The 26,039-nt window shown below is 38.2% G+C and overlaps 1 protein-coding gene across 2 annotated transcripts in view; it reads left to right on the top strand.

Annotated features, from left to right (window-relative positions):
- Positions 1–26,039, top strand: part of CIT (citron rho-interacting serine/threonine kinase) — a 71,117-nt gene that overhangs the window by 41,116 nt on the left and 3,962 nt on the right. For both annotated transcript variants that reach the window (XM_010574498.1, XM_010574490.1), the window contains 20 exons: positions 988–1,185; positions 3,400–3,453; positions 11,281–11,478; positions 11,949–12,142; positions 12,652–12,787; positions 13,204–13,308; positions 14,729–14,869; positions 15,065–15,172; positions 15,873–16,035; positions 16,283–16,447; positions 17,727–17,864; positions 18,141–18,321; positions 18,530–18,621; positions 18,917–19,021; positions 19,899–20,068; positions 21,067–21,147; positions 21,353–21,488; positions 22,780–22,919; positions 23,798–23,890; positions 25,874–25,982. In XM_010574498.1, the coding sequence (XP_010572800.1) occupies positions 988–1,185; positions 3,400–3,453; positions 11,281–11,478; positions 11,949–12,142; positions 12,652–12,787; positions 13,204–13,308; positions 14,729–14,869; positions 15,065–15,172; positions 15,873–16,035; positions 16,283–16,447; positions 17,727–17,864; positions 18,141–18,321; positions 18,530–18,621; positions 18,917–19,021; positions 19,899–20,068; positions 21,067–21,147; positions 21,353–21,488; positions 22,780–22,919; positions 23,798–23,890; positions 25,874–25,982 (2,707 nt within the window). The remainder of the gene's footprint in view (positions 1–987; positions 1,186–3,399; positions 3,454–11,280; positions 11,479–11,948; positions 12,143–12,651; positions 12,788–13,203; positions 13,309–14,728; positions 14,870–15,064; positions 15,173–15,872; positions 16,036–16,282; positions 16,448–17,726; positions 17,865–18,140; positions 18,322–18,529; positions 18,622–18,916; positions 19,022–19,898; positions 20,069–21,066; positions 21,148–21,352; positions 21,489–22,779; positions 22,920–23,797; positions 23,891–25,873; positions 25,983–26,039) is intronic.

The following is a 26,039-nucleotide window of genomic DNA, read 5'->3' as shown; positions in this document are numbered from 1 at the left end:
ACAGGAGACCTGTTGCTTCATGCACATTTTTCAGAAGTTTTCTGGAAAGGAAACCTAACAGTATTATGAAAATATGCATTTTTAAAGATTTGTGAGCTGTGCTTCATTTTTAGTTTTGTATCAACTAGTTTGGATCCACTTCAAATCTTCTTTTACCTTCTCCAGTCTCACTCAACTAATTTTCAGCTAAGACTGAAATCTTGCCTTTAGCTAAGAGGGTTGGACGACCAACACATGTCCTTGTTTGACCGGAAGTTGGTTGGGACCAGTGTAAGATTTCTGGCAGGCTTGTCGCCCATCTACAGCACAACAGACAGATTCACTTGGGATAGCAGACAGCCTGAAGAAGGTGCTAAGGTTTGGAATTGATTTTGAGCACTGAGATCTGTTCTGCTGCTTGTTCATTTCTTATCCATTTCTGGAAATGACATGTTTATCCCTGAGTATGCCTCAAGAAAACCTTCAACAGAAGCCATTCAAATAAACCTAGAGCCAGATGATCTGGTTGGTTTCTTTAAAAAGAATCTGAAAGGAAAATGAAATATGAAAGTCAATTGCAAAATGTATGTAATATTTACATACACGTAAAGATTAGTATTGATGTTTATGCCTAAAGTTTCTCAAATAAAGATTCTTAAAGATTCTCAATTTCAGTGAAGACAGTTCATCACAAACTACTTCAACTTTTATGGTTTTTGTATCAACATTTGTTATGTGATAGTTGAGTCATAGCTGGAACTATTCTTGTGCCCTTGTTGTTTCAAAATGTCAGGTTGCTTTTAACCTTTTTCAAAGCAAACCAGTAGTTTTTAGGTAGTAGAAAAAGCTGCGTCCTTGACTTCTCAGTGACTTGAGCAATCTGTCAAGATGTGATTTTTGGGATAGACATGGCAATGGCATCTTAAAGTGAGGTCTGAAATGAGATTACATTGCCTATATTTTCTTTGTTAGTAACTTATGTTTGGATGCTACTTTTTCTTTTGTCAGGTTGGTCTAGAGCATGAAGAACAAAAGCTGGAACTCAAAAGGCAGTTGACAGAATTGCAGCTGACACTCCAGGAGCGGGAATCTCAAATTACTGGGCTGCAGGCTGCACGGACAGCCCTGGAGAATCAGCTCCGCGAAGCCAAAACTGAACTAGAGGAGACAACAGCTGAGGCAGAGGAAGAGATTCAAGCTCTCACGGTAAGCCCTAAAATTTGTACTATGAGCTATATATACAGATAGAATTACGTAGGTGCATGTTTCATAAAGAGATTAAAATGAATTTATACTATTTAATTTTTAATTTTCAGAAGAGGATATGAATTATGCCTTGTGTTGATAGAGGCAGGAATGGCTAAAATGTCAAATTTTGTCTGTCTTATTATCTTTAACCATATGAATACTTCCTAGTAGTGGTTCATTGCTGCCAAAACTGATTGATTGTTTGTAAGAGCATTATTTCTTTTGTGATGGGATGAAAGTTGCATATGAAATTGTTATTGTTAGGAGTTTTACTCTGTGATTTACTTATTTAAATAATACCTCATGAGTTTGAAAGTATTTCAGGATCATAAATGTTTTGATTATTTTTTGTTTTTTCTATCAGTTACCCTGCTTTGAGGATACTTATGCAGGGGAAAAAAAACCCCAAACAACAAATTCCTAGGGAAATAGTGTTGTTAGCTCGTAATTTTATTCCAATGCTTATTCCATTAAAAATTGTCATGTGTGTCTTGCAGTCTCTGGTGAGGTGTGTGAATGATATAAAGGAAAAAAACATTCAATTCCTCCCCCCAGTAAATGGAACTCTAAATTATATGCTGCTAGTTGCTGTCCTTTGAGTACAAAAAGATGCTTTCAAACTGCTTGATTCTAAGAAATATTTCTGTCATAAAAGATTCCCAGGGCTGTGGGGGGAGAGAGTGGAGAAGTATATGACCTGCTATCAGGTAACCCCCACTGAGCAGCAGTCTTTAATGACCTTCAAATCCAGTTATTTTGAAGTGTTGAAAATGGGCATCCTCTTGCTCCAGTGGCATTTGATTGAAGAACTGTTCCGAATATTTCTGCCATTGCTGTTTTTCGGAAGGGATGGTGGGCTCAGCTGAGATAGATGCTTGTATTATGTTGATGCTTTGGGTAGATGAATGGGAGAACTGTTCACTCAGAGTTGTTCTAAAGTGGGTACATGCTGGAAAAGTACAGTAACAACATCAAGACTTAAGAATAACTGAATAGAACATGGCATCAGTTTCTTTTTTGCTCAAAAACTGAGGCGGTCCCCTCCCAGCTGAAAGCTTTGCATAACAACTAATATTGCTGCCAGTGGGATGGTGATGTGCTTAATATCTTTACCCTACACCACCAGTGAAACAGATGAATTTTTATGACCTGTGTTTACTCAGTTATTGCTTCAGTTAATTTGGCAAAATGGTAGTGCTTTTGGACCAGCTGTTGTAAGATAGTCCAGTTTGGTGGGCTTGGGAGTATTTCTGTTATGTGGGGTTTTTAATATACCACTTTTTTTTTTCACATTGCCTGTTGTGGTAAGATAGCTTTTTAGCTCTCATATTTGACTTCTGCTGAACAGTTTTTTCCTGTTTAGTCTCTTGGCTCTAAGGAAAATGTTCTGAATGAAGAAAGGTGGCTGGATGTGCTAGTGCACTAACCTTTCATTTGTTAAGTTTTCAGATAGCATATGACATTAGACACTTGTTAAATCAGTTTGATGAATTTTGAGAGAGGCCATGAGGCTGAAACAAGAACTTTTGCTTTGTCATGCTTTGCTTGTAAATTAGGAGGTAAAATGGTGCATGCAATACTGAACTCTTTAAAATAAATTTTTGCACTTTTCCATACTTTGGATGCTGTCTTCCAAAGAATTGATTATTATGTTTCATCACTGCTTTTTAGAGAGGCTCAGGACTAAACGGTACTTTATGGTAGGACTCAGGTAGATTGGCAGAGCTGTTTGGGATAGCTTGCATAATACTTCATTATAGTTTTTCTTTGCAAGCGTTAAATTGTATGCAGTATTTATTTTATATGAAATACCAATCTGGATATGGAAGTAAAACCAACTCAAATTTAAATGTCAAGAACGTACAAACTTAATATGGAATCGACATGTCTTCTGATGACCATTTCAGATGGAACCTTTTACATAATTCAGTTCTCGAGTTTGTACATTTTTCTAAAGTAGTTCAGAATTGGGAGCATAAGTATATTTTGATTAAGTAGGATGTGACTTTTGCTAATCAGTTCTTTGCCACTACAGAGTGCTTTCATAGCCTGCAGCATCTGCCTTCCAAACTTTGCTTGCTGGTAGATTGTTCTGCAGTTTGTTTAGCAACAGCTGTTGGATTCGAATTCTAATGTATGAAAAATTGATGATTAACTTCTTACCTCCTTTAGGCACATAGAGATGAAATCCAGCGTAAATTTGAAGCCCTTCGTAATAGCTGCACAGTGAGTATTAAATACAGATCATTGAATTATTTTGAAATTAAGGATAAGGAAACAAACAATTTACTTATTTAATCCTTGATGACACTAGTTCCTAATGTGGACTTCTGGCTTCAAGGTGTTAGCAGGAGCTAGACTGATTGGATTTGATTTCTTTTAGGTTTCAGGTAAACCTCAACTTTGAGGTTTTAGTCTGATCATGAAATTGATGCTATTCTTCTTTTTGGAGAAGAAAGTAAATTAAAATATCTCATTGCAGTGCAGCTAATAAGAATGGTGTAGCAGCTGCAAAAAATGATTGTAGGTGAAGATCTTTTCTGCTCACAAGAAGAAAAGATCTACCTGTCCAAATCCTGAGCTGCATTGTAGATCTAGGCCAGAGTGGAAGAGCCTTCATGCTACTCTGGGTTTTAAGTAGGACTTTAACACTGTTTGAAGAGGCAAGAAATGTTATGGTCCCAAGTAATACATTGACATGTCATCTGTTCAAAGAGCAGAGAGGACTCTAGGATCTTAATTTGCACCTTCTACTGCTTGAGATCTTTTGACACGGTTTTAGATTCATTTCATCAGTCCAGGAGAGATGTCCAAGGGTTTGTCTGTCAATAGGGATTCTTGCAGATTAACGCTATCTTCAAACTTCTTTATGATGGTTGATGGAGAGCATCTGTCTTCCAATGACATGAATTACAAAAGTGTTGAATAAGGACCACAGTCCTCCGGATCAGCATTGATTGCCAATCCTTCTAGGCTTTTTCTCTTTACCCCACCCTGTAAACAGGGCTTAATTGCTGGTTTTTAAATCTTGATTTTTTCCCTACTTCCAGTGATTTCCTCAAACTTAATTTTTCATGCTGTAGGACTGAGTATCTAACATGCAAGTTTTCATCTTTCAAAAATATCTTTTCAGGATGAGAGTTACTCTGTTTTCCTCAGTTGCTCTTTAGCATTAAGCAAGGGGATTCTTCTAGTCTGTTCTTAGAATATACTGATAAGAAGAAATGAGGAAGTAGAACTTACCAAAGTGTGTTAACCTCTGTCTAAAAGAAATTCTGCACAAGAAACTTTACTTTTTGTTCCCTTCTTCATTTACTTAGATTGATCCTCTAGCTCCATATGTGCTATCATTTCTCTTGCATCCACAGCTGATCTTCTTTTGTTCTGTCTTGCCCTTCATACAGAATGACAGCTTTCTATGAAAATGCTTTTGTGATCTTGATGCAGGCAAAAACCAGTTGTGGAGAATCTGTAGCTTCTTTTCACTGCACGGTAGGCTCCCTTTCAGAGGTTGTAACTCATTATCTAGTACCACTTAGGCTCTGTAAGTGTGAACGATCTCCAGCAGTGAAGACTGACCCGTAACATTTCAAGAATGTTGAGAGCTTCAAAGGTTCTGCGTAAAAAGATTTCTACAAGTGTTGTGCATTGTAAGGCCCTTCAGTGGGATGAGTGGGATCAGACATCCTCATCAATAAGAAATCAATTAAATAGTTCCTAAATGAATAATACATGCTCATCATACATTCTCTTTCCAGCCCAAGAGAATGCATGTATAATTTAATTGACCATGTTTCTTGTTCTGTGTTACGAGTAGTTCTAGCTGTCCATCCTGTCTACTGGGGAGCACTGAGAGAAAATACAGGACAATCTTCTACTGACAGTGAGGGAGCAGGGAATGTTTATTACAGTGCCTTCACCAGATATTTCAACCTCATTTTTATCTGATTGTGACCAGTATGACGCAGGCTTTGCTTTTTGGTGACCATGTGATTCTACTTGAAGGTGATTAGAATGTATACTCCTTTTAAAATAACACTTCGAGGGAATAGTTGTAATATGCTGCTACTTACGCAGCATGATAATGAGTGGGTTTATTCTTTTAGCAGGTTTTTCAAAAGATATCCTTTTTAAGCTGAAACAAACTCCTTGAACTAGTCTGGCAAACTTTGGTATGGAATTATTTTTTATTTAATCTTGTTGAGAAGCCTCAAACAGCATAAGAATTATGAAAATAAGATTAGACAGGGAAAAAAATTTTGAAAGCTTGAATTACTTCAGTACTTTCATAGTATTCAAAAGATATGGTATTTCTCCTGTTTCTCTAGCTTCACAAAGGTCACAGCTTCTGATTGTAGAGAAGGTTTACACCTCAAATGTGTGTCTGCTTTCCTTGTACCCTTGCTGCACTCTTGTTCTTCCTTTTGCTAAGGTCTCTGACCATGTAGATATTTTTCAGGTTCTCCTATTTGTTCATTTTAAATTTGCTGTGTTTTGGGGTGCATACATAGAGACCATTGCTATGTTGTTGGTCATAATTTCTGCCTTATTTGTGAATCTCTATTTAGTTGCTCTGATAGCTCTGTGTTGTTTCATCTTGTGACATCTCTCTCACTATTGGGGGTCAAAAAGAAAATGCTAGCATTTGCTTTCTCTGTCTCTCAGTTGTGCAAGAAATAATAGGATATATAATTACAATAAAAATTGTAAACTGTAGTACCTGCTGTACACACACACACACACACAGACACAGATGCATGTGGGCACACGCATAATCTTCTCACAATGATAGATCATCCAGCAAATCTGTTGAGGGAGAAGGACTAGTTCCCTACATTTAAAGAATTATTCTATCAAAAATATGGTCCATTTGAGTGTTAAAAGTATTTTCCAGGCAATCAGAAAAAGATCGAGAAATAAAAGGCATTTTCTTAAATAGGAAAATTTACATATTTGTCAATTGTTTCCAACTGCCTCTTAATTATGGCTTGTTGTTGGATCATTGACACATTTTAAATTAAAAATACAACCACATTGTCTAAATAGTAGTAGAATTGTTTAAAAAAGAAAACATTTAGTAAGCTGGCCGTAAAGTCTATAAATATTTAGAAGAAAAGAATCCTATGAAGAAGCATTTACACTCAGCTTGGTAAATTACTATTGCTATTCCAGGGAAGCAGCATCTGAATCTTCTAGGTTTTTTTCAGGTACAGGCTGTTGCTTTTACTTTAGCAAGGAGAATGGCATTTCTTAATACTAATTGGATATTACATTTCCATTTATTCAAGATTTCTCCAATAAAACAAGGTTTATCTTCCCTCCTTGAGGTTCTTTTGTTATCATCTTGTGTTCCTAAGTATTAACAGGCTTGATTCTGTACTTGTCTATGAGATTGGATATTGAGGCATTAAATCTGCAAGCCTGTTAGCACATGTATAATTTTAGTTATGCATAAAGTTCTCCTGACTTTGGTCTAAGATCCTGATTCCACATTGGCTCACTGAGTTGGCATACAAGAATAATCTGTGTTCTTGAGAACTTCCAAAATTATGTCTAAAGATGTTATATACTCTGATGCTAAGTCATGTTTCAGAGTAAAGGGATCTTGCCCACTGTAACAAGGCTAATACCCAGGCAAAAACTTTTATATGGCTTTGTTTAATTTGTAAAAAAAAAATTAAAAAAAAAATGGCTGTTGAGTGGGAGGGATTATCCCCGATTCTCATTTCATAGAAGATGTGATGGCAGATGCCAGTTACGAACAGAAATGGAGCTTTGTAGTTTTTGTAGCCTGACAAAAAGTCAGAGACTTCTAGGGTGTTGATGAGGTGTTGCTGTGAAAGAGGTTAATGGGACCTTCACTGTGGACAACGGCATCATCACCATTTGAGGACGAGTTTCATGGTTGGTAGAGGCAGCTCGTCTTCTGGGAACTGGGATAGAGGAGCACAGGAGACTGTATGTTTTAATAATGGGTTGGTGTGGGAAGAAGAGGAATGCAGGCTGTGCAATGTCCTACTACTCTGCAGCTACTAACGAGAGCAATGTACCTCAAGCTAAGCCATGATGAGTTTTTGGAGACTGAGATCTCTGTGTAAGGTATGTTTCAAGTCACAGATGTTGCCTGACTATGGAAAGGGGAAGAAAGTGAGGAGTTCACTGTTATATATTGTTCAAACAGGTAGAGATATAAGACTGGTATCTCTCTGCAGCTGTGTTCATTAAGAGGCTTGGTATTCTGCTCCATTACAATGCTTGGTATTTCTCTGCTAGAAAAGCTTTTTCTCTCGGATCCAAATGTGAATAGGTTAAGACGAATTGAGTCTGATGCCTGCTCTTGCTTCCTCCTCACAATAACTTGGGGCTGAGAGATACCTTTTTCTTTTTTCCTATTTACTTCTGACAGCTAGCTTTCTAGTAAAGATTAGTGGGGGTGGGGAGGAGTGGAAATGGATAGAGTAAAACTAAGCGCTAGCCTGGAAGTTCTGAATTAAGGGTGTAAAAAAAATTGCATTAAATTCCAAATAACATGCTGCTGATAGCGTCCTGTAACAGTTAACCTTGCTGTCTCCTAGCATTTTCCTGCATGTTTGTTGGTGGCATCTGAGAACCGAGATGTCTTCATGAAGGAATAAGGTTATGGAGAAGCTAGCAAGCTGCAGTTAGTAGTATTCTAAAACTGCTTCCTTTTCTCCTTTCCCTCCTTATTTTGCCTGTGGTTTTGATAGGTGGAGCATATGGATTAAATTTTATACATTGTGTCTGATATGCAAACCTAATCATCATGGTCCTGAGTGGCTTGTTGCTATAATATTTAATTTGTGATCCATGTCTGGAGAAGTTTGTAGGGCCAGGCATAATAGCTGTGAATCTGTGCAATCTCACAATGGAGAAACACTTTGCTTTTCTGAAACCATGCAATGGGGAGGGAATTGTGCTGAATGTGGTCACTTTTGCTGAAGAGCTGTTATGCTTGGGTTACTCTGTAATATTTAAAAATGAGATACAGTCTTCTGTATCAGTATAAAGATAAGTTGTGCGCGTAGATGTGGTATGTCGTGAACAATCTGCCAAGATTAGCATGGTGTGGTTAGATTATATCTATTTTATGGATTAGTTGTGATGAAGATGTGCATAGATTGAAGACAAAATTTCAGTTGCTCTGTGAGTGATGATACAGTGGCACAGATACAGTGGCTGCCTAGATTGTCTAGAATTGCTTTTCCGAGCTTTCAAGTGTTTGGTTGTTTTATAAACTTCAAATTTGAAGATTTTTGTAATTATATTATGGGTTTCTAAAGGATAAAATAGTGTTTTCTTACAGACTTTCCTTTAATATACTTCAAATTTAACTCCAGAATAGCTCAGGGTTGGTTGGTTGGTTGATTTGGGTTTTTTTGCCTGGGGATTTCCTTAACTGAAAAGAAAAATACCTAAAGCTATTGACTCTTTTCAGGTACAGGATTCTAGCATAGGTTGTATGTATGTATGCCGAAGACAGCATTTCCTATTAAATGTGGTTTTTTGATCTGTGTTTTCTTTCTTCTTGGTTCCCAGGACAGGCATTTATATCACACCATGCCCCATTTTCCTGTGTCAGTATTACCTATGACTATTTGGGCTTTATAGTATTTATAAACTCTGTAAGCCTGTTGGGTTATACATAGCTGGAAGTAGCTTTTAAAAATTGGATTTGTTAACAAATTTCCCCTTTCCCCGTGAAAAAAGGAAAATTGTACTGAGAAGAACAAATTTTCTCTCTTAAAAAAAAAATTAAAATCTATCAATCGCTATAGATTACATTATATAGGTTATAATATATTTGGAATTTTAGCCAAGCCATTTTGAAATGGTCAATAAATATACTGTTAGGAAAATATTCAAGAAAGGAGATCGTGTCACTTCTTCTGGAACCCTTCTTTCTTAACTGCTTTGTAACTTGTCTTAAGTTTTCCAGAAATATCCTACTAGATAAAATATAACAGTGAGATATAAAATGGTCTGGTTTCATTTTAGTTATATGCAGGGAAAGAAGTCAAAATCTCAGAACATAGAATAAAGGCGAATGGGAGCTTAACTTCCAGCCCTTAAGGGATAAAATCAACTTGAAATACAGCCAGTTTTAAAAAATTAAGTAGTTTGGCACACTAACTCTGCATGTCACCTTATCCATTTTGTGTTTCCCCCATCTCTGCTTTCTTGTATTTCAAAACTAGTTTAATAATTTTTATAGAAAGTACTTGTATTAATATATAAAATACATGTGGAATAAAGCATATATGTATGAAATATCTTAAAACTGCCTAGATAGGTGGTGTGCTTAAACATAAAAATAAGAACAAGTAGAAGAAAAAGAGATACAATCTTATCTGGCAGTTCATAGAAATCTCAGATGTTACTTGTAAGAATGGTAGGTAAAACACTGTAAAAACAAGTATTCTTTTGTTCCTTTTTGTTTGTATAAATACATTTCTAAGTTCCTATCCTTACAGCAACATAGACACTAACACATCCTTATGACACAGCCTGCGTTCTTTGAGAACTTGATGTATGCAATCCAGAATAAAATGTATATTTTGAACAGGGCAGTAAGAGTGCTCAAGAAACAACCACATGATCAGATTTTCATTAGAAATGTTGTGGTTTAAAGTATGAATCATTTTGATTTGACCCTGAACATATGGGTAGCAGGAACTCCCCTTCACCCAGCAGGGAGTAATGTCAGTTGGTCTTTTTCTGCTGACAGTTTAAAAATCAAATACTGTTAATTTAGATCTAGGAGAGGCATGGTAAAAGGCTGCCAATATATGCGTTACATATTCTTCAAAAAGAGATGGTTGTCATCTTTCCAGATAGCTGAGAAGAGCTGTATGCTCTATGCTCTACTGCTTTAGATATTTAAGTCCTTGGCTTGTGTTGGAAATTGGAACATTTAAATTTGAACATGTGGCCAACTGTGCTCTGGGATTTAAATTCTTTGTGTTTAATGAAGTATCTTATTCACTTTTCTTTGACATCTAGGCAAAAAATGCCTTTAGAACATATTTGTAAGAGTTGAATGTGAATTGCATAGAGTTTACCAGTTTCTGAAATTCTTTTTATTAAGCTGATTTCAAGATTATACTGAGGTTTCTTTCTCTTCTGTTGTGATGACATTGTTTTTGAGTTAGGAGGAGCTACAGGTATTAATCCATCCAGTGTTCATGGCCTTTCATTCACAAAAATCAAATGGGACTGTGAAAATGGCCCACCGTTGTTCATATTTTTCTTTAAATTGAAGAGGAATGTGGTTTTAAGTGTATAGTATAATGCTATTCTGATTAAACAAATGGATACTTCCACTTCATTAAAGGCAAGGCTATTGTCCTTGCTGAGTTTTTGCTTTTCACTGATTTTTCTGTTAGTCTGTTGCATTGCCACTTTTTTCTTTCTTCATATATCCCGTGCTGCCATCTGTAATGGTGTTACTTTGATAGAATATATTTTTCAAATTTTTTCTGCTTTTCCTGGTTACATACAGTGTTACATATAGTAATATAAGCAATTGCTGGGGAGATTCATCAGATTGTGCTGCCTCCATTGCACCTCTTCTTCAGTTTTCTTAAATATCACGCTTCGAAAGCCTCTCTGAGAGGTATTAGCCTCATTTCACTTAAGGGGAAACGGAGGCAAAAAAAGGTAAAGTGCTTTGGCAAAGGCACACCATAGGTCAGCAGCAGATCTGAGAATACAGTCACAACTCCTGACTCCCAATCTGGTGCTTTAGATGTGACAGTTCTCTCTCAAATAATAATTGCTGTGCAGCATATTTATACTCTAAATCAAATTTTAAAAACTCAAGCTATTTTCTGTAAGAAACAAAACTCTATTCCTAATCAAAGTACACTGCAGTGCATAAAGTCTACCATTACAATATTGCTTTTGTTTACATTTGAAAAAAAATTAAAAGCCAGGTTCTCTCCTTGCTTGGCAATAAATGGTTCTTTGAGAGGAGAACACTTTTTCAAAAGACTGTACTCACTGACATGTAATTTAATTTGTTTTTCTTTCTAGGTGATTACGGATTTGGAAGAGCAGCTGAACCAGCTCAGTGAAGACAATGCAGAACTGAACAATCAGAATTTCTTCCTGTCCAAACAACTTGATGAGGCCTCAGGGGCCAGCGATGAGGTTGTCCAGTTGCGAAGTGAAGTGGATCATCTCCGTCGGGAGATCACTGAGAGAGAGATGCAGCTTACCAGTCAGAAACAAGTAAGGCTTTATAAGTCTGGATCACAGTCTCTTCATGATAGCTAGCTAATTATCTGAAAGGCAAAAAATTCTTTTAAATCTGGAAACCTATAAGAAATGAATATGCTTCTAGGGCAATGGCGTTTAAGCCTTCCTTCCCAGAGCAGTTGAGTGAATGGAAATTTTTGGTATTTCCTATTGTATTTTTATGCAATTTTATTTAGAAATTTTGCACTCTGAAGATACTGTAATTTAGAATTATTCATTTTAATTTTGTGACCCTGGAAATCTCAAAATTTTCATAATGAGATGGAACTGACATTAATGGCAATCGCAAGTGAAGGTATGGAAGCCTTGAAATAAATGGGTTGTGACTTACCAGCTTATGTTTGCTGCCAATTTGCATGTACTGTAATTTAAATGGTAAGGCTGAAGCTTAAAGTGCACGCTTGATGTGGGATGTGAGAATTGATAGGAGGATTTATTTTTAGACTATGGAGGCCTTGAAGACAACATGTACAATGCTGGAAGAGCAAGTAATGGACTTGGAGGCCCTGAATGATGAACTCTTGGAGAAAGAGCGTCAGTGGGAAGCATGGAGAAGTGTTCTAGGGGATGAGAAGTCCCAGTTTGAATGTCGAGTTAGAGAGTTGCAGAGGATGCTGGATACTGAGAAACAGAGCAGGTCTCTTTCCCCTCCTCCCCCTTTTATTAACTTTTGTGAAAATGCTCTATAGAAGCTAGTACAAAAACTATATTTAGAATAGGATATGGGAGTTGGAACTAAATATAAAATCTTGTGAGGTAGTTCTAAAAATGGTTTATTAGTTAATAGTCATTCACCAGTGATATTGTTCCTTTTGTTCCTTTGCAAGTGAGCAATTCCTGGGGAGTGGTATTTATCATTGTAATTTATGAAATGTCTTGATTTATTATCTTCTACTTTATTATATGGAAAAATAGCCTTTGCTCCTAACTGTTCCTGTGGGGTCTCGAGATTTTCAGGCTGTAGTTCTAGCAGGCGCAGGAACAGGATTATATAATATAAAAGTGTTGCAGCAAACAGTCTGGCTTTATAAAGTAACATCCTGAATTTGAGGCAACCCCTTGAAAGAGTTATTGATGCCACTGCATGCTAGGAAGAGGTCAAGCCCAGAAAGGAGTTAGGTAACATTATTTTCCATTTTAATACAGAGTGAGAGCAGATCAGCGTATTACTGAATCTCGCCAGGTGGTAGAACTAGCTGTCAAAGAACACAAGGCAGAGATTCTAGCCCTCCAGCAAGCACTAAAGGAACAAAAACTCAAAGCTGAGAGCCTTTCTGATAAGGTAAGTAACTTTCAACCCTCGACTTTCATAATTAGATGAGGTACTTTCTAGAGATATTGCTTGTAGAAATGTGGTCTTGAGCAGCTTTTTCAAAGTGTTAGAGCAAATTAAAAAGACTGGAGGTCATAGAATAGAATTCTATCTTCAAGCCGAAAACCTTGGGTTTCCTTTTGAAATGGACTAAAGCAGAAAGCAGCCTATTGATGCCTGGAGTGAAGTCCTTCCATAACTTGATATCTGCATTTGAGCAATGGCGTACCAAAATGTTGTTTGGTTGGTTTCCATCTTATAGTAAGTAAAGGATAATTGTATCATTTTTCTTTAGTGTGTGCGTGGTGAAGTTGGATTTTAAGATTGTGGAACGCTGTATTTATTAGTGTTCAATGTTATTCTGACCATCTATCCCACCTGCCTAGCTCAATGACCTGGAGAAGAAGCATGCTATGTTGGAGATGAATGCACGCAGTTTACAACAGAAGCTTGAGACAGAAAGGGAGCTCAAGCAGAGACTTCTGGAGGAGGTAACCTTCAAAACTCATGTTATAACTTCAGAAGAAGGTTCCACATCTTGAGGGGGGGTGGTTGTGTGAATAGCAGTGTTACACATCCATCCTTCTTCTATATAACTAGGGAGATTAAAAATGTTGGGGGGGTTGTTTTTCTTAAAACTTTGCAAAGTGTGCGGCTAATGTCAGGGAGCAGTGAAAGTGAACTGCTCCTCAAGGGAAGGTGAGCTGGGAGCCAGGCGTGACAGCAAGTCAAGCAAGGACAGAGACCTTGCAGCCAGTGAGCAGAGTCTCACAGTACCTGAACAAGAAGAGCAGAGCAGGTTTGGTGAAGGTAATCAAGTTCAGCCAGCGGCCCAGTGATCATTACAGAAGCCTGTAGTGATGAGGCACATCCTAGGTAGGGTCTGCAAGGCAAGGTGCGTGCTCAGGCACAGCATTCTTACAACATAGCTCTGACCAGACCAAGTGCAAGGACAGTAGCTTAAAAACAGCCCTAAAGCCAATGTGCTGAGGGTGCATGAGTGGAGGCCGCAGGTGAGGCTTCCCACAGCTCTTTTTTCATAATTTATCTTGGTTCACAGAAGTCTGACCCAAGGTTACACACCTGCACCATATCAGTGAGACATTGAATGCTGGCAGCCAGACCTGGGTATTGGGGAAGAGGTTCTAGGGGAGGATTTCAGGGGAGGGGTGGTTACAGGCAATTAGATGGGGTAAAGTAGAGCCTTTTGGTGCACTTGGGGTACTGACAAGTTATCGCAGAGTTGAGAATTTCATTATGCATCACAGTGAAAGATTTCTGGCTCTTCATAACATACGAGCATTAATGGTTTTCGTATTCAGGGACTTTCTCATCAAGAAGTATAAAACCTGAAAGAATTAGGATTAGTTTGTCATATGCCCTTTTCTGTTGTTAGTTGGAGACAAAGATTTAAACAATTGGACATAATTTTCCTTATCTCATATAACTACAGAGGAAGGAGTTTATCTTGGTGTATAAGAAAGATTTTTTTTCTTTTTTTTTTCTTTTTCTTTTTTAATTACAAGTACTGAGGTGGCTTCTGGTGATTGTATAGAGAGCTTGAGAAAATGACATCCAGAAATTCTTCATGTATGTCCAGTCTTATTAATAATTACAAGATATGAAATGCTTAAAATAGTAAATAACTTGTACATGCATTTGAAAGAAATGGTGTTGCTACAGATTAACATAAATACACTACATAGAAATGCTTGTTTAGTCATGATGCGTTCTGAAAGGAAGGAAAACTTCTAGAATATTGTAATTTTACAGCTCTTAAAGAATTGTCTGTTTACTTTTAAATTCTGCAATGATGCTTATTTTACAAGGAGTGATAATATTTAATAGCTTTTATTTAAAAACAAGCTAACAAAACCACCAAAACACTGGCCTTTGTTTTCCTGTTAACAGCAGGCAAAGCTGCAGCAGCAAATGGATCTGCAAAAGAACCACATCTTCCGCCTAACTCAAGGTCTGCAAGAGGCTCTAGATCGAGCAGATCTTCTGAAGACTGAAAGAAGTGACCTGGAATATCAGCTGGAAAACATTCAGGTGAGAGTGAGGAAACAGCAGGCAGGACTCTGTGTTCCCCATAAAACCCCACTCACTCCCTGTGGGGTTTTAGGATGTGATCTACTGTTTCTGTGTGACACTTTCCTTATACTATTTTTTAGCTCTGTTCTGCTATTGAGTTATCTGGTTTCTTCTATTAAGATGAAATTTCTTATATGTGTGTGTGGTTCACAGGTTCTCTATTCCCACGAAAAAGTGAAAATGGAGGGTACTATTTCTCAGCAAACCAAACTCATTGATTTCCTGCAGGCAAAGATGGACCAACCAGCGAAAAAGAAAAAGGTGGGTGAAAAAGGTTTGAGAGGCATGGAATTAAATGATGGTTTTGTGATTAGTTATGTGCTGTGTATTCAAAATATTCTGTTTTATCTTTCTTTGTGTAACACAAATGTGTCCTCATTTAAGAGCATTCTGAGCTGCTGAACACAAACTTTACTAGGCAGAATGTGTTCTTTGTGGCTTTTCCATTGTTTTGTTATTCCTAGAATGCTTAGGTTACAACCCAGTAGCTACACCTCAGTGAGGCTGTAGGAATACAGAACTTTAAGCATGCTTTTTTTTTTTAATGGTAAGTATGTATGTGTATATGAACTTATTGTGTATCTAGAGTGGTTGTCTTGTAGTTACAGTATAGGATTGCTTAGTCAGGTGATGTGACTTCTGTCACATCTTTGTCATAAGCCGTTCTTTCATTTTGAATTAAGTAATTTAATTTTAATCACGTATTTTGAGATCCTCTGTTTAGATGCTTTCGGAAACTCAAGGTGTAAGTATTATAACAGGTAATGTACGTCCCTCTTTAAATTAATCCATATCTCAACATTTTCTCTCCAGTGCCAATATGAACTAAAAATCCATCCTTACACATATCAGAATTACCATTAGGCCCTCTGGCCGGACTGCCACTAGCTAGTTTCACTTTGCCTAGTTTAAGCCATCTCTTACTAGGAGTTAGGAGTTGTCTGTGTGTTTCTGTTGCTAGGGCCTGTTTAGTCGGCGGAAAGAGGACCCTTCTTTACCCACACAGGTTCCCCTGCAATACAATGAGCTGAAAGTGGCACTGGAGAAGGAGAAGGCTCGTTCTGCTGAGCTGGAGGAGGCTCTACAGAAAACACGCATTGAACTCAGATCTGCTCGTGAAGAAGGTAGGGGTTAACAGAAAAGGTGAATCTGGAAGGAGACACACGTTTTTGGTGTGAAAACATGCCTTTAATTGTGTGCCACTATAGCAGTAACATATGTTGTTTAATTCTTACCTACTGCTGTGAAGGTGCAATAAGGCTACGCTTTTTTTCTGCGGGTTGTAACCGCTGAATGGTTACACAGAACCACTGCTATGAACTAGTGTTTCATATTGGTTGTGTTAATGAGTGGCATTTATCTCATCTATAGCTGCTCATCGGAAAATATCAGACCACCCTCATCCATCTACTCCAGCCACAGCCAGGCAGCAGATCATCATGTCTGCCATAGTCCGCTCACCAGAGCATCAGCCTACTCCGATCAGTTTGCTAGCTCCACCCTCCAGTCGCAGGAAGGAGTCTTCCACACCAGAGGGTAGGTTCTTGGTGACCTTTTCTGTTACTATTTTTCTGTCTAGTATTTCAATGCCATGTCTCTTTTTTTTTTTAATTTCAAAACCAGATTTTTTTCATGATAGGAATATTAGATGGTAAGTTTTGCTTTTGTTTTTGGTTTAAAATTCTCTATGTGGATTATATAATTTATTTCTGAAAACTTCAGCAATAAAGTAATTATTAACACGAATTGTTTTAAAAGCATGGTTTTTTTCAAAGGAGTATGTTTTCTGTACTAGTCTCTGCATTGATGAGAAGGATTTATGGCTGTTTCTTTAGCAGTTAATGTTTTTACTTGTCTAAATGGCAGATTTGTTCTGCTGAGCAGAAAGATTCTATAAAGACTTTTGGTAAAGGGAAGAGACTTCGGTCAGGCATAAAAGGAAGATACCAGGTCAAAGATGACATTAATATCCTATTAACTGGAAAAGTTCTAGTGGATGATCCTCTCCCCTTCCATATCCTTGAGAATGGAGGGGAGAGGATCATCAGAAAAAATCAAAGGATTGAGGGCTCTGCTCATTTATTCTTAGTTGGCCAGTATTCCAGAGTAAGTGTTGAACACTGACACTTTGAGCTAAAACCTCCAGCCTTTAGCTGGAAAAAGCCAGAACCTTCAAACTGGTCCAGCCATTACAGGTAGCTGGGGAGGCACAGGATGCTATGAGGATGGGTAGCATTGGCATAGGAAGATGTCCTCAGAGGCAGATCACGGGCAGGGAAGAGATTCATGTTCATCAGTAAAAGACCATGCCTTGAAGGATAAACTTTGCTCAATATAGATCCACTGACAGGGATTTTAGGTATGCTTTAAGGTATGCTGGCACTGATGGTTAGCATGAAGGCTGTATGAAGAAGGCCTGCTGTGTATTGATTGCTACAGCATAGGTGTTGAAGGGTTTGTTAGCTACAAGCAAAATTGAGAGATTAGTTTAGCACATTGTAAGAATTGGAGCTCAGTGCAGACTTGAAATTTAGACAGTTTGATTGACATAATCTTGCTACACCAAACATTAGCCACTTCAGTTCTACAGTCTGTTCTCAAGCGGCACATTCTGTGCATCTGTATAAGGTAATTACTGAGGTGATAATGTAGCTTAAGATTTGCAGATTGCAAAGGAAAATAGTGTCTACTTTCAGGAGGGCTTTGATAGAGATATGTAGTCGCTTTTTATTACCTGGGACTTAAAATGCCAAAACCTACTATAATTTTCACCCCTATCAGTTTTCATCCCGATAATAAATTTTGTACCTTTCAGAGTACAGCCGACGCCTGAAAGAGCGAATGCATCATAATATCCCACATCGTTTTAACGTGGGGCTAAATATGAGAGCAACAAAATGTGCGGTGTGTCTGGATACTGTGCACTTTGGACGGCAAGCATCTAAATGTCTTGGTAAGAGCAGAGTGTGTACATAAACAAAGTGTAACTGGACAGTAGAATGAAAAAGCATCAGCCGCCAAGAACAGATTTTCAGTGAAAGCTGAAGAAAGGACCAAGTATGAAGACTTGGAAACTAGTTGGCGCAAACATTCTACATTAGAAAACACCTGATGGTTTAGAGTAGAAGGAGGTTCTTGGAGAAGCTGGGGCTTGTGCGTTAGAAGTTGAGACAGCTGTGTCATGATTTTTTTGTCATTTAACAGAAGTTTTTCTCTGTCCTTTTGTCAGAATGCCAGGTGATGTGTCACCCAAAATGCTCAACTTGCTTGCCAGCTACTTGTGGACTGCCAGCAGAATATGCCACGCACTTCTCTGAGGCATTCTGCCGGGATAAAATGAATTCTCCCGGTCTGCAGCTGAAGGAGCCAAGCAGCAGTCTGCGTCTTGAAGGATGGATGAAAGTGCCAAGGTATAAACATGAATCTTGGTGCCATATCAGGTGCTGAAATATTTGGAACAGTTCCTTATATTATCCTGGCTCTTACAATGTGATAATCGGTACATGTCCATTATAATTACTTACTACCACTGAAATTCGTCTTTCTAGGAGTTGCATGCTTGTTTTATTCAGAATCCAAGCAGAAAATCCAACATGGCTTTGTGCTTATTTTCTTCAGGAATAATAAACGTGGGCAACAGGGCTGGGACAGGAAGTATATTGTCCTGGAAGGAACGAAAGTGCTCATTTATGATGCAGAAGCAAGAGAAGGTAACTTAGCATTTCTAGGAAGAACACTTTTTTTAACCTTCAGCTACTGTTTGGCGAGTTGAGAGGCTTAAAGGTTGTTACTGTTTGCTGTGGCCATACCTAATTTAGCTAAATTTTCTGTAATAAGGCAATACCGTTGTTTTTCTAGATCCTTAACAGTTTTATTAGCTGGCATGTCATAATAACCCAGCTGTGAAACATCCTGTGTGTATCCACTCCACTTTGCTATCACAATTATTTTCTTGCTATTTACTAGTTTGTTCTTTCTTAATCTGTCTGCTCATTCTCCCTGCAGCTGGACAGAGGCCTCTGGAGGAATTTGAGCTCTGCCTTCCTGACGGTGATGTAACTGTTCATGGAGCTGTAGGAGCTACTGAACTTACCAATACAGCAAAGACAGGTGAGAATCTTATGTAGATGAGGTCAAACGGATTTCATCTGGCTTGCCATCAGTTGGCATTCTGTTTGGCTGAGCAGGATTTTCTCCCTTTAACTTTCATCCTGTAACTGTGTAATTTTGAGGTTACCTCTATTTGAATTACATGAATAGGTCAGTCATCTAGATTTAGTTACACATAGGCTGTTGCTTCTGTCATGGTAGTTGAACTGTGAATAATATAATCATCAAGCCAAATGGAAGTAAATTTTAAGAGTTTTGTAACATATTTAAAAGCACTTGGTTTATTTAAATTTCTTCTCTCAATGCTCTCTCAAGTGTGAAGTGTCGTATTTCATGCCACCATTGTGCTCTAACTAGAAAGTCGTTAACTTAGAAATGCTGTGGGGTGTATACAGTCTCTTATTATGAAAAAAATGTTGATGTTTTGATTTGTATGTACTGAATAGAACTGATGAAAAGATTATGTATGTGTTGACTTTAACATTAAAGGATACAGATTGTTAAAAACAAAGGTTTCCATAACCAATTTTTACAGATTTTTCTTGAACAGTACAGGGAAAACTTTAGTCAAGTGGCTGTTTTTGTGCTTTTTTTCACAATGGAATTCCTTTCTCCTTTGACTAAAAGGCAAGAAATTATTTTTATTTAGTAAAGACAGCATTGTATGTATGGATTGCATACACCCAGCTAATATTTAGCTTTAAGTAGCTAGCCTGTGCAGGACCTGTAAAGGAGAAATCTATGTATAAATTGCCATGGTAACACGTCATGATAAATACAACTTCTCTCCAATGAGGCTGAAAGGTGTTGATTTTAAGTCCACTGACAATATTCCAAAAACTAATCTAAGTCTTATTCTATCTATATAACATCTCAGATGTGCCATATATCCTAAAATTGGAGTCTCATCCACACACCACTTGCTGGCCTGGTAGAACACTCTACCTGTTAGCACCCAGCTTCCCTGACAAACAGCGCTGGGTCACAGCACTGGAATCAATAGTGGCAGGTGGGAGAGTTTCCAGAGAAAAAGCTGAGGCTGATGCTGTGAGTATAAAAGTTTCATTTAATAATAAAATATTCTGGGAGGGAGCAGAGTTTTGAAAAATATTTTTTCGGTATTTGACATACTGAGGTTTAACTGAAGGTAAGTTGTTACTTCTGCCTCATGATGTACAAGATGAGTACCAGGAACTAGTTCATTGCAAGACTGATGCTTTATGTTACAATACCCTCCTTTAGACTTGGGGAGTGTAGTAAGAGGATCCCAAAATTATATCTCTGTAATTCCAGCAAACAGAAAAGGAAGAAAGAGCAGTTAGGACATGGTTTAAATCCAACCTCATAATGTACCACATGGAACGAGCAAACTTTAAAAGAAAGAAACAAGCAAAAAGCTCCCTCCTGTGCCGTTCTTACAGAGCTGGGTTTTTTTTGTTTCTTGGGGGGGAGAGGGGCGTGTGTGTATGGTTTTTAGTTTAAGTTTTATTCCTGATAAGAATAAGAGGTTAAATGAATTTGTTTTGGTTTTGGATAGCCTTTTTCATCATTGTTGCACAGATAACTATTTTCTGATAAAGGGAGGTTTGATTCTATGGCATTGCATATTAGAGTGTTAGCTCTGGAGGTAGGGAATATCTGACTAGCAGGAAATCATCTCTTTTTTCATGCTAGCATTCCCTTTGTCTCTGAGAAAAATACATGCTCCCACCAACATCTGGACTTTTTTTTAATCTTTCCCCTAGGAAAATTTCACGGCTCCATTGCAGGAGATCAGGGGAAATTGAAAGGACAGGGACAACAATAGATTCCGTCTGAGTTTAGGTTAATTGTGATCGGTTTGCCTAACTGTGTTTCAGGTAGATAAAAGTTTACTAATTCTTTTGTAGGAGGTATCCCTGCAGCTTTCAGTTTTCTGAGAAAAAGAAATCTGTGCCAAGCTTTTTGTCTGTCTGAAATTATGACCTTAGATTGTTAAAATACTAGTAGAGAAAGAGATAAAGATTAACTCAACAAAAAAAAAAATATCTTTTTGTCATTTGCAGAAATTGCTTGGAAACTCCCTGCTGAAGCTAGAGGGTGAAGACCGTTTGGATATAAATTGCACAATGCCCTTCAGTGACCAGGTAATGATCATGTTCAGTTGGGCCTTTCTGAGTATCGGACGTTTTATTCATGGAAACGGTGTCTTAACAGCAATATGTGTAATTACATACTTGTTTGTTGTTTTGTTTTTTTCTCTTCACTGGTAAACAGTATCATCCAAGTTTGCTCTCAGAGCATTCCTTGTTCTCCTCGTGGTGCTATTTTTTTTTCCTGTGGTCACTGTAGGTAGTACTGGTGGGTGCAGAAGAAGGTCTCTATGCCCTGAATGTACTGAAGAATTCCTTAACGCACATCCCAGGAATGGGTGCTGTCTTCCAAATTCACCTCATCAAGGATCTGGAGAAGCTACTCATGATAGCAGGTAGGGGGCTATATGTTACCATTTGTCCTGCAGTAAATATATGGTAATTGCTGTGTACTGCTAGGAGTGCTGCGGTGCCAAAGGGTTGGGCTTTCCTTTAGGTTCATTACAGACTTTTTTCTTTTTTTTTTTTTTTAATCCCTATATTTATCAGGAATCAATTACTGTGGTTAACACAGTATTGTCTGAGGCTTTCTTGTAAATGAATATGTGAACGAAGGCTCAGTTAAACCTTCACGAGACATTGATTTCTCAGTTTCCAAAGCTGAGGGAGAGAGGAACCAGAGACAAAACATTTCCAGCTTAGGGGTTAGTCGTCATTTTAAGTTCAATTTAAAAAGTGTTGAGCTGATCAGTGAGCATATCTCTTCCTAATCACTATATAACCTTTCTTTTTAATGTAGTTAACCATTTGAGGACCACAGTGTGATTACTGTGGCCTAGGGCCAACAACTCTTAACCTCTCTTGCTCTAAATGCTAATCCATGTAACAAAATTGGGACTTCTTTTATGGTTTGTTTACTATTCCCTTATGAAAGGAACACCAGCTTTAATCTCTTCATCTGTGGTTTTCCAGAGATAATCTTTCCTACACCGATGCAGGCATGCTGAACGTTAGGGCCTATCTTCATCTGAAAGCCCAAATTATCAAGTGTCTATATGACATTTGTAGTGAATGAAAAACAAATTCTCTCTCTTGTTCTGTTTGTTCTGCATTTTTCCCCTTGTGAAGATTTAAGCTGTCCATGCTTTATTTGTTTCAGGGTGGTAGAGAAAAAAGCGATTGGAAAAAGGAAATCTCACACAAAATGAGGAGAAGGCTATGTTACTGTATTGCTAGACTTCTGAGAGGAATTGGGCTTGGTCTATAATGCAATTTATTAGGGCACTTCTTGGAAATCCATTGCCGGTTCTGTTGGCACAGAGAGGCTAAAGCACCTTTTACTTTAAGAAGTTCTGAAGGGTAAAATAAAACTTCCTGGCTAATTTTGAATAGTGTCCTAATGAGGCCACTGTTACTGTGATCTACTAGACCTTAGCAACACTAATAATCCATGGAGAGAATGGTTGTTCTTCCAGTCGATTTACTGCCTGTTGTACGGTTGGGTTTTTGTAAGTTTTCCATTTCACTTTTAATAGGAATAATAATGGAATGAATTCTATGTGGTACATTGTGACTGTTACCACAGTAACAGCCTGTAGTGACAAGCTGCTGCTTAGGTAACAGAACAGACTTTTGTAGAGAATAGGGAGTTTTCCTTTGATGAAACATAACCATTTTTGTTTCCAGGAGAAGAAAGGGCTCTGTGTCTTGTTGATGTAAAGAAAGTGAAGCAATCTCTAGCCCAGTCTCACCTCCCAGCTCAGCCTGATATCTCACCAAACGTCTTTGAGGCTGTCAAAGGATGTCACCTTTTTGCTGCTGGCAAGGTAGGATACAGCTGCCTTGTGCACCCAGACCACCCTTTAGACTGCACTGAGTTTAATATTAATCAAATCAGCGTCTTTATTTCACTGGCAACAAATCCAAGGTCTATATTCTTGTTTTAAATCTTTTTTCTTCAAAGAGGAGGAGTATAGGGGCTGAAGAGAGGCTGAGCTGGAGACAGTATCAAGGATCTACTACTAATATGAATAAATTCAGTCAGGATGACATGATGGTATAGCCTAAACTGGTACATATTAAGAAATACAGCATAGCATAGCATAACTGCCTCCTCACAGTTGACTTCCATTTTGAGATTTATAATTAGTGAATTCCATCCACTGTTTGTTCTTGAATGTCATGTAACAGTTTCCAGGCTAGCAAATTTACTTAGGTGTTTGCGTCACTTGGTAACTCTTGATATTTACATTAATTCCCAGGTTTAGTATGGAACATTTAGCCACAGCAAAAATTCTCATTAACAATTACTTCTATGGACTACTTTGATAACAAGGTGAACGTCATTCATTTCAAAGTGATTTTTAAGATAACGTTTCAGGGGTTAAAATTTAGACCTAACCTATTTGAATTTCTTATCCCTTTCAATGAAACATTTTTCTGTGGAAAACCTGATTTTTTTATTAACTTCTTTCAAGTATAAAAGAAATCATAGAAGCAGTTCAAATTCACATTCTTTTCTGAGAATGTGAAGAGGCTTTTCATTATTTCACTAATTCACAATAACTACCCTATTAGAAATGTACTTGCTTATCTCTGCAAAGTTATTTCTGTGGCAAGAGGTACTCAGATCTGTTTCACATGCTCAGCATTGGAATTTACTCTGTATTACCGTCTTGAACTATGCTTGTAATCTTCCTCACAGGTTGAGAATGGTCTTTGTATCTGTGCAGCCATGCCCAGTAAAGTGGTTGTTCTGCGATACAATGAGAGCTTGAGCAAGTTTTGTATCAGAAAGGTAAGCTTAGTAATTCCTGTCCGTAGCTAAGGTAATTCACGTATTGCACTAAGACTTTGCTTTGGAGCAAACATCTTAAACCTTTTTGCACGCATAAGAACATTTGTTTGCCAGCTAAAATGATAACAAATTGCAATGTGCACTGACTAAAATTGGAGTAGGCAGCAATTTCCTTTAATAAGAGTTGGCATATCTGGAGAGATGCAGAACAGAACTGTGATTTTTTTTGAGAAACTGGACTCAGCTGTAATCATATCCTCACTTATTTGCCCAAAAAAGGCTTTCTTCTTAATTATCCAGCAGCGTTCCCTCACCTCTGTTGTCTTTGGAGAAATCCATAACAAATGACTTCTCTCTTCTTTGCAATTAAGGAAGCAGTGGGTATCTGAATTTGTTTACTGTACCAGTGAAAATCAAAGGGTATTTATATCATACAGATCCAGAAAAAAAAAAAATAATAGGGATCTCTCCTCAGAACAGAGTTTAAACACTGCCCTCCTTAAAATGGGCTGGTTCCCAGAAACTCATGTCCTTTCCAATTCACAAATTAAGGGATGTTCAGGTCAAACTACATATCCCTGTGAGCTTCTGCAGATTACTTTGAAGGCACCAGTTCAATTTACAGCTTGACTGAGGCTTTTATCTCCACTGAGTGCTACACTGGCACCACTGTGAGGAAGCAGAGTCGGCACAGTAATTCAGATGCTGGCCTCCCTGGAAGTAAAGACATGTTTGATGGAGAAGATCTTGGCACAAACAATGTGGATGCCAGCAAACCTGGAACATCTACAAGCATTTCAGCTGATATCAACTCTTGCTCAGAATGGAGCAGCAGCCGGCAGGAAACACTGAAGATGTACAGTCACCATCCTCTGTTCGTGCTGCCATTCACCTCCATAGTCCCAAGTGCCTTGACAAGGGATCACGTACAAAACATGCAAAGGCGTGATTTAGAAGGCAGGTTTTCCTTATCTTCACTAATCCAGACAACTGAATTTAGATCCTAACAAGATGGCAGCAAGCCCAGAATATGCTCTTCTGTTCTGCCAACTAAACTTCCAGATAAACTAGGAATGATGCAAGGAATCTTGTCCTCAGAAGATCTGGGCATCTGCGTGTTGTTTCAGGCTAACCTGCAGAGCTATCCTAGCTGTTCGATCACAATGCAAATCTTGGTGGACATATCTGTATTACATTGTACCAAGAAGGATGGAAGATTGTGTATGTTTGTCTTCCTTTTGCTTAAAGAGCCATCAAGATAATTTCTTAAGTGTTAACAGCAGAGATGCTTTAGCAAGCTGATACTTTCTGTTGGGAGAATCAGAGTGATGGATAAGCCTACTGACAAGAGTTTTGCTCCGTGGGTTATAAAGAGTTTGGGACTTGACTGGGGTCAATCCTGCTGCAGTTGTCTTAGGATCTTCTGTCTGCCTTTCTAGCAGCTGCCCTGATTCCTGGTGACTTCCAGGCTTGGAAGTGATTGTTCTAGAACAGCTACTCTGGAGCTGGGGTGGTTTTGACTGATAGACTTCTTAGTGACAAGTCTGTCGTTCAACCCTAACTGCTCAGTCCTGGTCTTATGTCATCTCCAGACACTGTTCAGACATGCAGTCATTGACGTGGCTGTGACCTATTGTAAGTAGGGAGCCACTCCCTACTGCTCCAGACAACTGAGCTACAGAGCAGAAGAATATCTTCCAGAATAGCATATTCTTCCAAAAGGAAGAGGTTCTTATTGGGGTTAGCACCTGGAGTTGAGTTGGTATGCGAGTCTATATTCAAGCGTCACCTCCAACAAAACAAAACTACTTCTTCTAGCAAGAGTACTTTTCCATATGCTTTTGAGAGACTGTTAGTAACTTTGAGGTTGCCATCTCTCCCTTTTATAAAAATAAATGTGGCAATATATAATGTTCCAGAATAAGCAAAATCTGTAAACTGTTACAGGGAACTAATATTGGTCCATACTTCCCTCTTTTCCAGGAGATTGAAACCTCTGAGCCTTGCAGCTGCATCCATTTGACCACTTACAGCATCATCATTGGAACCAACAAGTTCTATGAAATTGAGATGAAGCAGTATACGCTGGAAGGTAGGAGACATTTCCTGAGGAATGCACCAAGTCGCTCCACAGATTCTTTTGGTAGGA

This window comes from Haliaeetus leucocephalus, unplaced genomic scaffold (genome assembly GCF_000737465.1).
Source record: "Haliaeetus leucocephalus isolate CR32 unplaced genomic scaffold, Haliaeetus_leucocephalus-4.0 Scaffold13, whole genome shotgun sequence".
Taxonomy (NCBI): domain Eukaryota; kingdom Metazoa; phylum Chordata; class Aves; order Accipitriformes; family Accipitridae; genus Haliaeetus; species Haliaeetus leucocephalus.
This window is presented reverse-complemented; position numbering and strand designations above follow the sequence as displayed.